General features: G+C 51.6%; 1 protein-coding gene across 1 annotated transcript in view; it reads right to left on the bottom strand.

Moving 5' to 3' along the window:
* Positions 1-5031, bottom strand: part of LOC140903550 (uncharacterized) — a 42592-nt gene extending 37561 nt beyond the window's left edge. The window contains exon 1 of the mRNA XM_073324985.1: positions 4477-5031. Within this exon, the coding sequence (XP_073181086.1) occupies positions 4477-4623 (147 nt within the window). The 5' untranslated portion in view covers positions 4624-5031. The remainder of the gene's footprint in view (positions 1-4476) is intronic.
* Between the last annotated feature and the right edge of the window lie 9181 nt (positions 5032-14212).

Here is a 14212-nt window from a genome sequence, read left to right on the forward strand (position 1 = left end):
AGGTCCCCGAGTCTCGGCAGCCGAGCGGGGCTGGCCCAGGATCGGTCCCCCAGCGCTTTGTCCGGCCTAACAGCAGGTCTCAAAGCACGTCACACAGGAAAGCTGTATCCCTGCTTGCCACGGGGGGGGGAGTGACCTACCAAAGCTTAGCCGGCAAGGCCCAGAACCCAGGAGTCCTACTCCCGCGCTGTTACCTACCCACTAGAACACGCGGTCTCTGCGTGAGCACTCCCAGATCCGCGGGGGCTGCTCCACAATCTAGAGTCATCGGGCCAGAGCCCCAGCTGGTGTAAGCGGCCTAGCTGCAGGTCGCGCCCACTGAGGATCTGCCCCCTAGATTTCAGGCCAAAAGGGTCCGTTTTGACCACCCAGGCTGACCTCCTGGGTCGCACAGGCCAGCACCTCAGCCAGTGCCTCGCAGCCCGCCAGGGCCTGTCACTGAACCAGCCCTGACGTACCACGTGCCGAGGGACCATTGCCCGGGGGCTGAACCTCCTTTGCTCCCAGACAGTCGCCCCTCCTCGCGTGGACACCCTTCACCGTTTCCTCTCCCCTGCCCCACGGCCGTGACACAGCTCTCCCCGGGGGCCGGTCCGTCCCTGTCGTCTCCCCACACAGCCGCCCCCCTCCAGCCCCTGCCTCAGTTCTGTTCAGTGGCCGAACGAGGCACCGGAGGGCCCTGGGGCAAGAATGAGTTAGGGGCTCCCTTCCTGAGTCTGAAATCCACCCCGTTCGGCCCCCCACAGCCCCACTCCAGCCCCATCTAGCTCCCCTCCAGCCCCCCAACCCCCACCTAGCTCCTCTCCAGCTGCCGCACAGCCCCAATGCAGCCCTCCCATCCCCAGCTCCCCTGACGACCCTCCCTCCCTCCCCTCCAGTTCTGATCTAGCCCCCCAGCTCTCCCTCAACCCCACTCCAGCTTCCTTCAGTCCAGACCTCAGCTCCCTCAGCCCCAACCCAATCACCCTTCCCGGTCCTTTTAGCTCTCTGATCCACCCCCCGCACCTCAGGCCTTCCGCCAGCTCCCCGCCTTGGTCCCCTCCAGCTCTGATCTAGCTCTCAACCTTCCCCTTCTCTTCCCTCGCTTCCATCCCCCTTTCCCCCTCCCATGCAAAGCAGCTAATGCTTTGACCTTGCGCTCCATCTTGAGCGGGGTCACGTGGGCTCTGCTTTCCCCAGGGGTCCCGCTGGCTGGATGCTCATTACCGCGTGGGCCCTGGCATGGCTCGCACCTTTGTAGCCACACCCCTGGTTTTGTTGCTTTGCTCAGAAGTTCCTCCAATTTGGCAACATCCTTCTGGGCGTGAGGTGCCCAGAACGGCAGCCGGTGTCCGAGGGGCAGGGGGAGTCCCGCCAGACAAATTAGACGGGGATAATACACCTCTCCCTGGAACACCCACCAAGGTGCCTGCGACTTGGTGTCTAAGTGCAGAGCACATCTAGGAAGGAGTCTCGGAGTCCAGCGACATCTCCACCCTCCTCTGGGCACCTGGGAGAGGAAGGGTGGATTTCATTTGTCCATGGGCCTCATTCCTAGAGAAAGTCTTTGTGCCAGTGGCCTGACTACCCCGTTCCAGCACCATTGCTAGCTTATGGTACAGCAACGGTCAGACTGGCTGAGAAACCACAGTGCAGACCAAACCCAGAGACAGTCCAAGTACTCCCAGGAGCCACATCCTCAGCTGGTGCGGCCTGCCAGAGAAGGCATGAAGTCAATGGAGCAGCATCAGCTGGGGGTGCAGCCTCTCGGCTCTCCTCAGCATGCCTGGCAGGAGAGGCGTGGCTGCTTTACCCCGACAGAGCATGGCTTGGTCCCCTTTTCCTCAAGACCTTGAGGTCCTACTGCTCCCACAGTGTGTAATGTCCTGCCTGCAGCGGGTCAGCTTCCAGGCAACGTGGAAATTCCCACATGGTTCTCAATGCTTCCGTTTGTACCTCTCTTGGCCCCGGTTCCCCAGTGCAGCGTTCCGGTTCTAGGCCAGGCCAGTTCACTCCAACCCAACGGCACGCTACTGCCAGGAACCGGCCGCAACCCGGTGCTGAATCAGGCCTGTAGCGTTGATACATATCCCTGCACTGAACATTGAACAGATCTTGACTTGCCACCCCCGTCCCCATTACCCTCGGCGTACTCACTACTATCTAGCAACCAAGAGTGGGCCGAGGCTCAGGCTCGGACACCACTCCCCAGGGGCAGTCCAGGCCAGCCCAAGAGGACACATCCAAGGGCGTGTGCCCACACTGATGGTCCCCATGCCAGCTGCTGTTCCTGCTATGCCTGGCTCTGTTGCATTCAAACCTATAGATGAGGGTGTTCTGCCATCTCTCTCGTATTGCCTGGGGCAGGAGGAGGGAGGCAGTAGTCAGGCACGGGGCATGCTAGCAAGGCTAAAGCCAGGGGAGTCCCTGGACCAGCAGCTGGTCAATTAAAACCTTCCGAAGGCCCTCGGTGCTGCTAACTGGGAACCACCTGCAGCCGCAATCTGCCTAGCGTCTTAGGCCAGCATGTTCAGCAGAGGCTTCTGGGGGTGGGTGCCCAAGCCTAGAGACACCCTGGGGCTGCATTTCAGAGGGGCGGAGCAGGGGCAGCAGGACCGAGGGGGCGGCAGGAGCCCTTGCAATGGAAATATTGGGTGTGGGGGGGATCTTTGTCCCCCGCCATGTTTTCCAGCCCCACCACTCTCACGTGGGCAGGAGCAGGACCTGGAGGAGGGGCTGGAGTGGCCGTCACAGCGCAGATCAGACTCCCCTGCCCAGCCTGGTCCCGCCTTCCCGCCATTGCGGGTGCCAGCCAAGAACCCCGGCCCTGGGCGGGGGAAGGCGCGTTTGCACCAGTCGTCAGGGTAGGGCACTGGCCAGGGCACTGGGCCCTGGGCAGAGGGAGGGGGGCGAGTCTCCCAGAATCAGAAGCCGCTTCTGGCAGAATAGGTGCAAGCCTCTCTCAGCAGAGCCATTTCCTTTTCCAGACACGCACTCGACGGCTCCAAACACCACCCCGACACAGGCCCCAGCATCCCGCCCCTGGGGCTCTTGCCTCCAGCTCCCCTGTCCTCCCACGCGCAGTCCTGGGGATCTGGTCCCTGGGGAAGCCCAGTTTCATGCCGAGCCCGGTAGCCTTGCTGAGCCCTTTGCTGGTGCACACGGCAGGCCCGTGTGCAGCTGCAGCTCTGCCGGCAGTTTCCTGTTCAGAGCTCACGCTCTGCCCTGCGGTTTCCCGGCACGCAGACCCTCCCTCCCCCAAGCTCTTTAGCACAACCAAGAGCTTATAAAGGGGCCCAAGGTCAGGCCCTCACTTAGTTCCTCCCAAAACACAGCAAGGCCCAGTCCCGCACTGAGGAGCCAGACAAGCCGCTCCCTTCCCACTACATGATGATCGTTACCCACCGATGTACGTTTGTGGGTCAGGTTCACCTGCCCGTCAGCCTCCACCTCCAGGCTTTGCCCACTGCCATGGAAATGTTTCTCCCCGCAGCGTGGACAAGGGGAGGCAAGCACCTCACTTGCAGCCTGACCCTGTGTGGACCAACATGTTCAAACCTGGCGGGCTGAAGCCAGAGTGAAGCGCATAAATTAGTGCTCTGCACCCCGCAGCTCCCAGCTTTAGGCTCCCCAGTTTGGAAATGTTGGCCCTGGAGCACCGGGAGGTTGCACCTCTGAAATGCAGGCTCTGGGGCTCGAACCACAGTGCCTCAGTTTCCCTATCTGTACAAAGGAATTAATATGCAGCTACTTAACAGGGCTTCGTGCGGATTAGTGAAGGATTATGGAGAGCAGTGGAAGAGCTCAATTATGAGGTTTTGTTATGAATATCAGCTTGATAAAGAGAATTCGGGAAGTGGCCCATTGCACATTATTAAGGGAGGAGTACAAGATATGAGCACACTAAGAAGGAAATATCAGAGCCCAGATTTCCCAAAGTGACTAGTGATTGTGGGTGCTGCCCCGAGCCTCCTTCAAGGGGCCTGATTTTGGGGGGTGGGGCACGGTGGGGGGTTGCAGCCCTCTCAGAAAATGAGGGCCCTTTAAGGTGTCTCAGCTGGGCACCCACAATCAGGAGTCCCTTCTTAAAACCATGGCCCAGAGGTACAGTGTTTCGCTCAGGGATCCATCCCATCACCCATTTGTATCCCGTCCTCCAAATGTGGCCCACCCACCAAGGGCCACGGGAGTCCAGGAAGTGAATTAGGATATTTCTCCTCATGCGTCTCTTCCTTCCTGGGCCACCCTAACCAGAGACAGTGGAATAAACCCCTTCACAGCCTCTCGGGCCTCAGCAACGGACGATGCGCCCCAGCTGCCGGCTCTTGGCCTGGGACAGTTCTAAACGCACGGCCCCATGCTACAGGACCGGCTCAGCGAGGCAGCTCCGTGCCCGGCTGGGCGGCTAGCTCACTTGGGAGCACCGCCGAGCTGGGCTTCCTTCCGAGCAGCTCGGCCTGGTGATTGGGCCAACCCCAGCCCTTCCCCGCCACTTACCTTGAAGACTTTCCCAAAGGCGCCATCCCCCAGCTCCCCCAGCACTGTCCAGATGTCCTCTGGGTTGACGTCTCGCTTCACGTTCTCGTAGTGTTTCGCCTTCTTCTTCTCCGCGCCGAAACGGAAGAACTTGAGGAGGAAGGCCATGGCCCTGGGCCTGGCGGGACAGGACCCCCTGGGCTCAGCCTGGGGAGGAAGCGGGAGGACCAGAGGAAACCCCCATTCAGAGCCCTGGGGGAGAAAGGCGTAACCAGCGGAGACGTCGTCACTTCATAACCTGTGTGTGTGTTTGGGGGATCTCTAGACAAAAACCTGGGGCACAGGGGTGCCAGAGCGCTGGGGAGGGAGCAGGAGGCTGAAGGCAGAAATACCGATGTTGTTTTTCCTCTCAAGCTCCTGCTCCTCTGAAGAGCCGAGAATCCCTTCCAGCCGGGGGGCCACCAAGATACCGAACTAGACACCCCCCTGCCATGGGCTTCTGGCTCCAGCGACCTCTCAGAAATCGCCACCGAGGGACAGGGCTGGGAGGGAAGACGTCTGGAGCTCCCTCACGCTTCCTCCTGCGTTTGCTGGCAGAAATGCTAGTGCAGGAAACAGGTTGAACCGAGAGCGAGAGAGCGTGCTGAGCAGAGCCTAACGGTTCTCACAGGATGTGCAGAGTCTGTGGGTAAATATACCCTGCGGCATGAGAGTGCGCTGTGGATTGGCCTAAGGGACATCTAGGTCACCAGGGAGGTGGCTACAAAATGGCAGTTCATTAAACTCCTGCATCAGCCCCAGCAGGTTGGGACACAGGTGACCCTGTACTCATGGACCAGATGCCTCTACCCGTCCCTGCTGGCCTTGGTGTCTGTGAACCACGTCTTGGTATCTCCTCTCCCCCACCCTAACACAGAAACTGCTCCCAGCTCACAAGCCTCCTTCGTGATTTCCTCCTACTGGCTGGATGTGGCTCTGGAGAATCCCTGCCCTAGGTCCCCATAGAACAGCATGGTCATTCGGGGAGGTTGAAACCAGCACCGTCATTGTTAAAAGCATGAGTTTCTAGTATAGAATCATAGAATATCAGGGTTGGAAGCGACCTCAAGAGGTCATCTAGTCCAACCCCCTGCTCAAAGCAGGACCAACCCCAACTAAATCATCCCAGCCAGGGCTTTGCGATCCAGAGTGCCTTTTCAGGAACCGATGTTATGTTTGTCATTTGAGTTTTCTGTCAATTGCATTCTTCTTTCTTTAGCTGAAAAAAGTCTCTGGATTTATTGTTATACTCCAGGTGCTTTGTTGGGAGGTGTCGTTCCAACTTTGCTGGTTTCATTGCTTCATTTGATTGGCTTTGTAAGCATACAACGCATTGCAATCATCCATCACTAAATTCCATAAAACCAAAATCAATATAATTTTCGTCAGACTTTCTGTTCTTCATTTGTTTCTTACTATTTGACTCTGCACTGTCCAGGGCTTCAGCACAAATAGCAGTTTCTAGTATGCGGATGTTTTATCCATCGTTAATGTAAATCGCTCACCCACTGTACAAATATATTCCATTTCCCCCCGCCAAAGGCGTCTGTCACCCCAAAAATGGACATCACTTCTGATTTGCTGCCGCAAAGCAGTGAGGGTTTTTACGCTGACGCTTATCCCACGTGAGTTGATACTCACCGCTTTGTTCATGCACGATGGAATATGTCATGTCAACAGAAATAATAGATTTCTCAGTTTTAATCAGTAGGCAATGCAGATGTGCGGTGAGATTTTTTTAAACATTTTTCATACTATGTTGCTGACCCCAGGTGCAGGCTCTAAGGACACCTGGCTCTGCGGACCCCAGTTTGAGAACTGCTGGTCTGGGTTGCAGAGCAGCAGCTGAGAGGAAACACAACCAAGATGGAAAGGAGATAGCACTGGGAGCTCGAGCTCTGGAGGAGCTCCCCCGGCATTGTCACGGAGCCATCTCAGCAGATGGAAACAATTCACAACCAGAGAGGTTGTTTGGAACCACAAGCATACTTATCTCAGAAGCATTTGGCAGCTGCACCCCTTTCACCTGCTCTGCGTGTGTTGGTACATTTGTGTGTGTGTGTGTTTGTGTTAGGTGACCATGTTTTCTTAAAGGGAAAACAGGACACTGCACGGGGCCGGTATGTGCCTCTCCCCTAGCCCTCCCTGCCACTTGCCTGCGCGGGGCCAGCCTGAAGCTGCCCTCTACCCCCTGCAAACGGGGCCAGCCGAAGACCCCCGGCTACCTGCCCATGCAAGGCTAGTCCGGCCCAAGCTGCTCTCCCTAGCCCTCCCTCCCACACAGTCAGGGCTGGTGTTGCTGCTTGCCCCCGTCCCTCGGCACGTTCCTCTGCACCCCTCCAAAGGTTGCAACCCACGTTTTTTGACAAAACTGCATTTGTCCAGTTTTCTCTTGCCAGCTGATGATCAGTTGGGTTAGGGTTAGCAAGATGATGATCAGTTGGCAAGAGGAAACGGGACAAATGCCCACTTTTGCCAACATACGTCAGGATGACCAGGACAGGGCTTAAAAAAGGCACGGTCCCTGCCAAAACAGGATGCATGGTCACCCTAGTGTGTATCCATAGGTGCGGTTTGCACTGATCCCTATAATATGTGTGCATGTGTGAGTACACATATGGATGCATGGATGCCTACATGTGCATGTGAACGGGCATATGTGCAGGTGTGATCTCACCCTCTGGTCGATGAGCCATGGGTGAAAGGAGCTGCTCTCTTTTAGCTCTGACGGGAGAGGCCTGTGCACTTGGGTGCATGTTCCTGGGAAGCGAGGGATCTCCAGGTACAGGCCGTGAAGGACACCGGGACCGTACTGGATGGAAGGTGCTAGGTCAAGCCACCGTTATTGCCTCCGTTCTCTTGTCTCTGTGCGTCTGGTTCCCATTCACGCACACCGGGGGAATTACACTCAGTGCCAAGGGCCAGCCCAGGCCGGTACACCAATAGAGCCCTCAAAATAGTAATTGAGTGGCACAAGTCTGTACCTTGGCCCTGTGCTGGCCTGTGCCACTTCTCTGCATGGGGTGAATTTCTCTCCTGGCGCCTGGCCTGGTTCTTCTGTGGCCACACTGGCCTCTGTATTTTTCACCATTCTTGGACCAGTGCTTGGGATTTACTTTGCACCAGGGCTGGGTTTCTTGTACATTTGACTCTTTACTAATCTGTTCCGAATAGTCCTGTTTCCTCTGCAGAAGTGAAAACACCCACTGAAGATACAGATGCTAATGGAGTTTGCCTAGCAGAACCATACCCGATTACACTGAATATTACACACCTGGAGTCACATGGGGAAACAATTCATGTTGCCAGGCAGCAGGTTCCAATTCCCAGAGGGAGCTGGAAACAGAATCATACAAATGCTGGGCTGGAAGGGACCTTGAGAGATCATCTACTCCAGGCCCCTGTGCTGAGGCAGGACCAAGTAAACCAAGACCAACCCTGACAGGGGTTTGTCCAACCTGTTCTTAAAAACCTCCCAGGGATTCCACCACCTTGCTTGGAAGCCAGTTCCAAAGCTTCACTAGCCTTACAGCAGAAAGTTTTTCCTAATATCTACCTTAAATCTCCCTCCCTAAGCTGATCACTTCTTGTCCTACCCTCAGTGGACAACCGAGCCCTGTTCTCTTTATAAGAGCCCTGGACGGATATGAAGACTTTTCCCAGGTTGGAGGTCCCCTACTGTCTCTTTTCTCAAGACTAAACACGCCCAGGTTTTTAACTGTTCCTCACAGGTCAGGTTTTTTCAACCTTTTACCATTTTTGTTGCTCTCCTCTGGACTCTCTCCAATTTGTCACATCTTTCCTCAAGCCTGGTGCTTAGAATTGGACTCAGTACTCCAACTGAGGTCTCACCAGTGCCAAGTAGAGCAGGATCATTGCTTACTGTGTCTTACTTGCTAAACACCTGTTTATACACCCCAGAACAATATTAGCCTCTTTTGCAATTTCATCACACTGTTGGCTCCTATTCAGTTGGTGATCCACTACAACCTGCTCTTCCTTTACGGCAGTACGACCATCTAAGCAGTTATTTCCCTGAAATTATACTGAATTTCATCTTGTTGATTTCAGTCCGACTCCTAGATATATGACCTTCCATTTGGCCATACTGAAAGAGGAGGTTGCTTACCTGTAACTGGAGGTTCTTCAAGATATGTGATCCTCATCTGTAGTCCAATTGTGGGTGCATATGTGTGCCGTGCGCTTGAGCCGGAAGGTTTTCGTAGCAGCGTCCGTTGACCCACACCTGTGTTATGCATCTTCTCGTGCTTCCAGCTGAGGTTATAATAGGCCGTGCCTCTCCAGTGACCCTATCACCGCTGAATATGCTAGTCCGCAGCTGAGGGGATGGAGGGCAGGTATTGAAATACAAATGGGGACCACACACCTCACCTACCAGTTCTGAGTTTGTCAAAGGCTACTTTTTGGAAGTCCATTGTCCCTATTCCGCTGCTCTCATGCTTTCCTTTCCTTACAATAATGAAATATATCTTTTCATGGTCACTTTCACCCAAGTTGTTTTCCACCTTCAGGTTTGCTACCAATTCCTCCCTGTTAGTCCCAGTCAAGTCTAAAATGGTTGTCCCCTTGGTAGCGTACTCCACCCTCTGAAACAAAGCGTAGTCCCCAATGCAGTCCAAGAGCTTATTGGACATACTGTGTTTTGCTGTATTACTATTGCACAGCTGTCTAGGCAGTCATGGTCCGGCATTCCTCCAGGTCTTGTGTTTGGATATTGCCGTTATTTGTTCTAGACAAACCTCATCTACGGCCTTCTCCTGATTTGGTGGTCTATAGTAGACCCTTATCATGACGCTATCCCCCCTGGTTTTTTTCCACTTTTATCGTCACCCACAGACTTTCAACTAGTCTGCCTCTCACCTCCTTCTGTATATATTCTAGATGTTTACAACACCTTCTCCCTTTATTCCAGGACTGTCCTTCCTGAGCAAGCAAACCCCCTCTCTACCAATAGTCCAGTCATGAGATTTATCCCACCAAATCTCTGTGATGCCAATCAATTTAGGGTATGTACTAATGACTCCAGTTCTTCCTGGTTATTCCCCATACTCCTTGCATTTACGTATAGACATCTCAGATGCTGAGCAGATTCTTCCACTGTTCTGCTTCTTGTTGCTTCTATGACCCTATTGTAATTTTCTGTTCCCCCCACCTAACGTTTAGCGCTCTGTAAAGGTCACCTTTTTTATATACCTAGTGTTATGCTTATAAGAAGCACACCGGATTTTTTTAAGGGGAAAAGGCAATATGCCGCATTTATTGAAGATACAATAACTAGCATATGCATTCAATTACACCACACACGCACACACACTGTCCCGCCAGTCGATGTTACAGTTACCAGTTTAGAGTCCGGATCAATTTAGTGGCCGGGTTCTGTCGGTCATGACACGATGCTCCGGGGAAGTCTTGGCAAGACGAACCCAAGGTTTTATGGCAAGACACCTTGTTTATGGCAAGGCACCTTGCCTTAAAAACCGCTAAGGATGGAGATTCCACCACCTTCCTAGGGAACCCATTCCAGTGCTTCACCACCCTCCTAGTGAAATAATGTTTCCGAATATCCAACCTAAACCTCCCCCATTGCAACTTGAGACCATTGCTCCTTGTTCTGTCATCTGCCACCACTGAGAACAGCCGAGCTCCATCCTCTTTGGAACCCCCCTTCAGTTAGTTGAAGGCTGCTATCAAATCCACCCTCACTCTTCTCTTCTGCAGACTAAATAACTCCTGTTCCCTCAGCCTCTCCTCGTATGTCATGTGCCCCGGCCTTTGTTGCCCTCTGCTGGACTCTCTCCAATTTGTCCCATCCCTTCTGTAGTGGGGGACCAAAACTGGACACAATACTCCAGATGTGGCCTCACCAATGCCAAATAGAGGGGAACAATCACTTCCCTTGATCTGCTGGCAATGCTCCTACTAATGCAGCCCAATATGCCATTGGCCTTCTTGGCAACAAGTGCACACAGTTGACTCATATTGTTAAGGAAAAGTTTGCACATGTGACTCCATTTTGGTTTGGGGCCCACCATTGTTTGAATGCCAGCACATCATACACCAGGAGGAGTGATCCTTAGATACTGAATCCCTGTGAAAATTCTCCTCCTTGTCTCCAGCCTGCCTTGACTCCCAGTATCTGGTTTTTGTCAGTCTCTAACTCCCTGTCTCTTGGCCTTGATGTGAGGCCTCCCATTCTGATAATAAAAGTTACTGATGCATGGCTTTAGGACCATGCTGTGTAATTAACATACTGGTATAGCACGAGGAATGCACCAAGCAGGGATAGGTGGTAGATAAGACAAGGGTTTGTTTATTGGCTAAGGTTTCTGATGCACGAGGGCAACATGCTTTGCTAAAAAGTATATAACCTTTGTATAATCTATATTCGTGGTCCCCCCCTGGCTAGCAGGGGGGCACCACGCTCGAGCGTAATAAACTTAGTGTTTTTTGGGAACTCTGCAGTTGTGGACTTTGTTTCTGTGCCTCAGCCTAGATTCGAACTGTGCGTGTCCTATCAGGTGTAATTCGCAGCAGTTGTATGCGTGTCCTACCAGGTGTAATTCTTAACAATATTCAGCTTCTCGTCCACTGTAACCCCCAGGTCCTTTTCTGCAGAACTGCTGCCTAGCCAGTCGGTCTCCAGCCTGTAGCACTGCATGGGATTCTTCCTTCCTAAGTGCAGGACTCTGCACTTGTCCTTGTTGAACCTCATCAGATTTCTTTTGGCGCAATCCTCTAATTTGTCTAGGTCCCTCTGTATCCTATCCCTACCCTCCAGCGTATCTACCTCTCCCCCCAGCTTAGTGTCATCTGCGAACTTGCTGAGGGTGCAATCCATGCCGTCCTCCAGATCATTAATGCAGATGTTGAACAAAACCAGCCCCAGGACCGACCCCTGGGGCACTCCGCTTGATGTACCTTAGGTTTTTTTTATATACAACAGACCAGGTTTGGAATGTTTTTTTGCTGTGCTAAGCTTTAAGTTTATTTACAGGTAATAACTGAGAAGCATTATTACCATATGACCTTAAAGGTTTATGTTGTTTTTTTTAAATTATACACTTTACATTGAGATAGCTGATCCGAAAGTAGTGGGTTATCTCAACTGATTGTTCACAATCAGTTACAGATTGATCTCCTTGTTCACACTTTACATGGTTACAGGGGTATTTATTAACATTAAATTTATTTCAATATTTAATATTAATATTACATTTATTACAAGTATTTTGATATACCATGGCTTTTATGTAGACAATTTGTTTCTGAGGCCAGTGTATTTGATGGGGTATTTTTTTAATTTTTGCATAGGCTTTTTAATTTAATTATATTATGGGGGGGCGGTGAATTAAAAGGTAGGGGTGTGATGCATATTTTGTATTTGAGTTTAGATTTTAGCACTGTGCATAAACACAAAAAAGGGTTTTTTAATTTTACTTAGGGTTAACCTGTTTATTTTATTTATTTATTTGGAGGGTTATCATTTGAGCTTTTTGGATTTAGGTAGTTTGTTTGCTGATTAGGTATGGTTTTTATTTTAGGCTTTTTTGTGCTGTTACAAGAGGGCCTGAAACTGTATAAAAACTGGCTTGGGTCCTGATCCTGTCATCTCAGATCTGCTTGAGGTTTCATGCAGGGGAAGCCCAAGCCACAGGGACTGAGATCCCAGTTCTGAGTGGACCACGCTGAATACAAACATTGGACTATAACCTATGAACCATTTCTGAAAGAACTCTTTGCATCTGCAAAGCTCTCCATCTCTGTTATAAATCTGAACCTCAAGCATTATACTCATGTCTGTATGTGTACTGATCTTTTAACCAACACTCACTCTCTTTTCTTTTTTAATAAATTTTAGTTTAGATCATAAGAATTGGCTGTAAGTGTATATTTGGGTAAGAGCTGGAGGCAATGGTCTGATCTTTTGGGATTGGTAGAACTTTTTTACATCTCTTCCCACCATATGTCAGCTCAATGAATCCCAACTCCGATCGCCTTGTCCCAGCTCCTGTCACCCCACCTAATCTTTCCTGACCCCAAGACAGAAGGAGCAGACCAGACCGAAGGGATTTCTTCCCAAGAGGAAGGCCATTAGGCCTTACTCTTGTTTAAGGAACTTTTGTTTTTCCCCTTGCGTCCCGGATGCCATCATACCATCATGACATCCAGTCCTCAGTCATCTGTGGGGTTACCTAATTCCCAGCACTGCAGAGGCACTTAAAAGCTCATGTTCTGTTTCCCTTCTTTTTGTGTTACTTTCTGCTCCTCGTCTTTCCTTCTATCCTGTCGCTCACTCTGAAATCAGCTGCGCTGCATCAGCACAGTGAGATGAGACGTTCACAACCCTGCCCTGCCTAAGGAGAAAAGACGCAACAAAATGATGTCCCTGACCACAATGTGAGCCAGGGTCCGAGCAACAGATGTTTGTGGTCGACCTACCAGCCAAAGCATCCAATCATGACCGACCAGCCGTCCAGCGCTCTAAAGAGATCAGCTACTCCTGGGGGAGTTCTGCGCTACTGCACACGTGCAGAATTCATAGCACCATAGAAGATCAGGGTTGGAAGAGACCTCAGGCGGTGATCTAGTCCAACCCCCTGCTCAAAGCCCCCCAAAATTTTTTTTTTCTCCACAGAAAATTCGTTCTGCCGGAGAGGCACTGCATTTATGCCTTTGCCCACCCGGGGCTGCTACGGTGCCAGAATAGAGGGCAGCCAGCTCACTGCAGCAGCCAGCAGTGGACGGGGAGAGAGCGGAGGCTGCTTTTCTCACGGCGACATGTCTGTGGGGCCAGGTGTGGAGTGATAGGATATGGGGGGGCAAACAGAGGGGGGCACATGGGGCTGTTGGGGGGGTTACATACATTGGGATTCAGAAGGGCTAGTGAGGAGGACAGAATAGGGCTGGGGATGAATGGGAGTGGGGGTGCAGGGCCACCTGGGGATGGGGGCAGGGGATGGCTGAGTGGCAGTGCAGGGACACACGGGGGAGTGGGGATGCAGGGACACATGGGGACAGGGGGCAGATGTGCCTGACTGAGTGGGAGAGGCTGTGGTCAGCCAGAGTCTGCCCGGGGGAAGCGCCCAACTCCCTAAGAATCCGTCCCTCCAAATACCCTGCTCCTTACTTCTCCCACTTACCCTGACTCCCCCAAGCCTTTGCACTGCTTCTGAGGGGCGCAGGAAATACGTTTCTGTATTGTAGTTTAAATTAATTATTACTAAACGTTCTGTATTAATATGCCTAGTAAGGAATCTATTTGTCAAAAAGCATTTCCTGAATTTTTGTTGTTGTCTGTAACATTTGCTGATAGGTATTTTGAAATAAATTACCAAAATAATTGAAACTGGTGTGATTATATTGTGTTATTTTGACAAATAATATATGCAGAGTTTTGCAGAATTTTAAAATATTGTGTGCAGATCAACAAAAGCCATATTTCCCCCACCTGTTGCTGTGTGTTTGTTAAAAATCCAGAGAAGTGAATACCCTTCAAACATCAGCTGGCTGGGATTTTTTAGTTGGGGATTGGTCCTGCTTTGAGCAGTGGGTTGGACTAGATGATCTCCTGAGGTCCCTTCCAACCCTGATATTCTATGATTCTATGATCAGGGCTGAGAATAAATTAACCCTTTTCTTTTCATCAAAGAAAGATTGTTAATGAAAATAACAGACTCCAAAAGGAGAGAGACTTTAA

The sequence above is a fragment of the Lepidochelys kempii genome, chromosome 26, assembly GCF_965140265.1.
Source record: "Lepidochelys kempii isolate rLepKem1 chromosome 26, rLepKem1.hap2, whole genome shotgun sequence".
In the NCBI taxonomy this organism is placed as follows: domain Eukaryota; kingdom Metazoa; phylum Chordata; order Testudines; family Cheloniidae; genus Lepidochelys; species Lepidochelys kempii.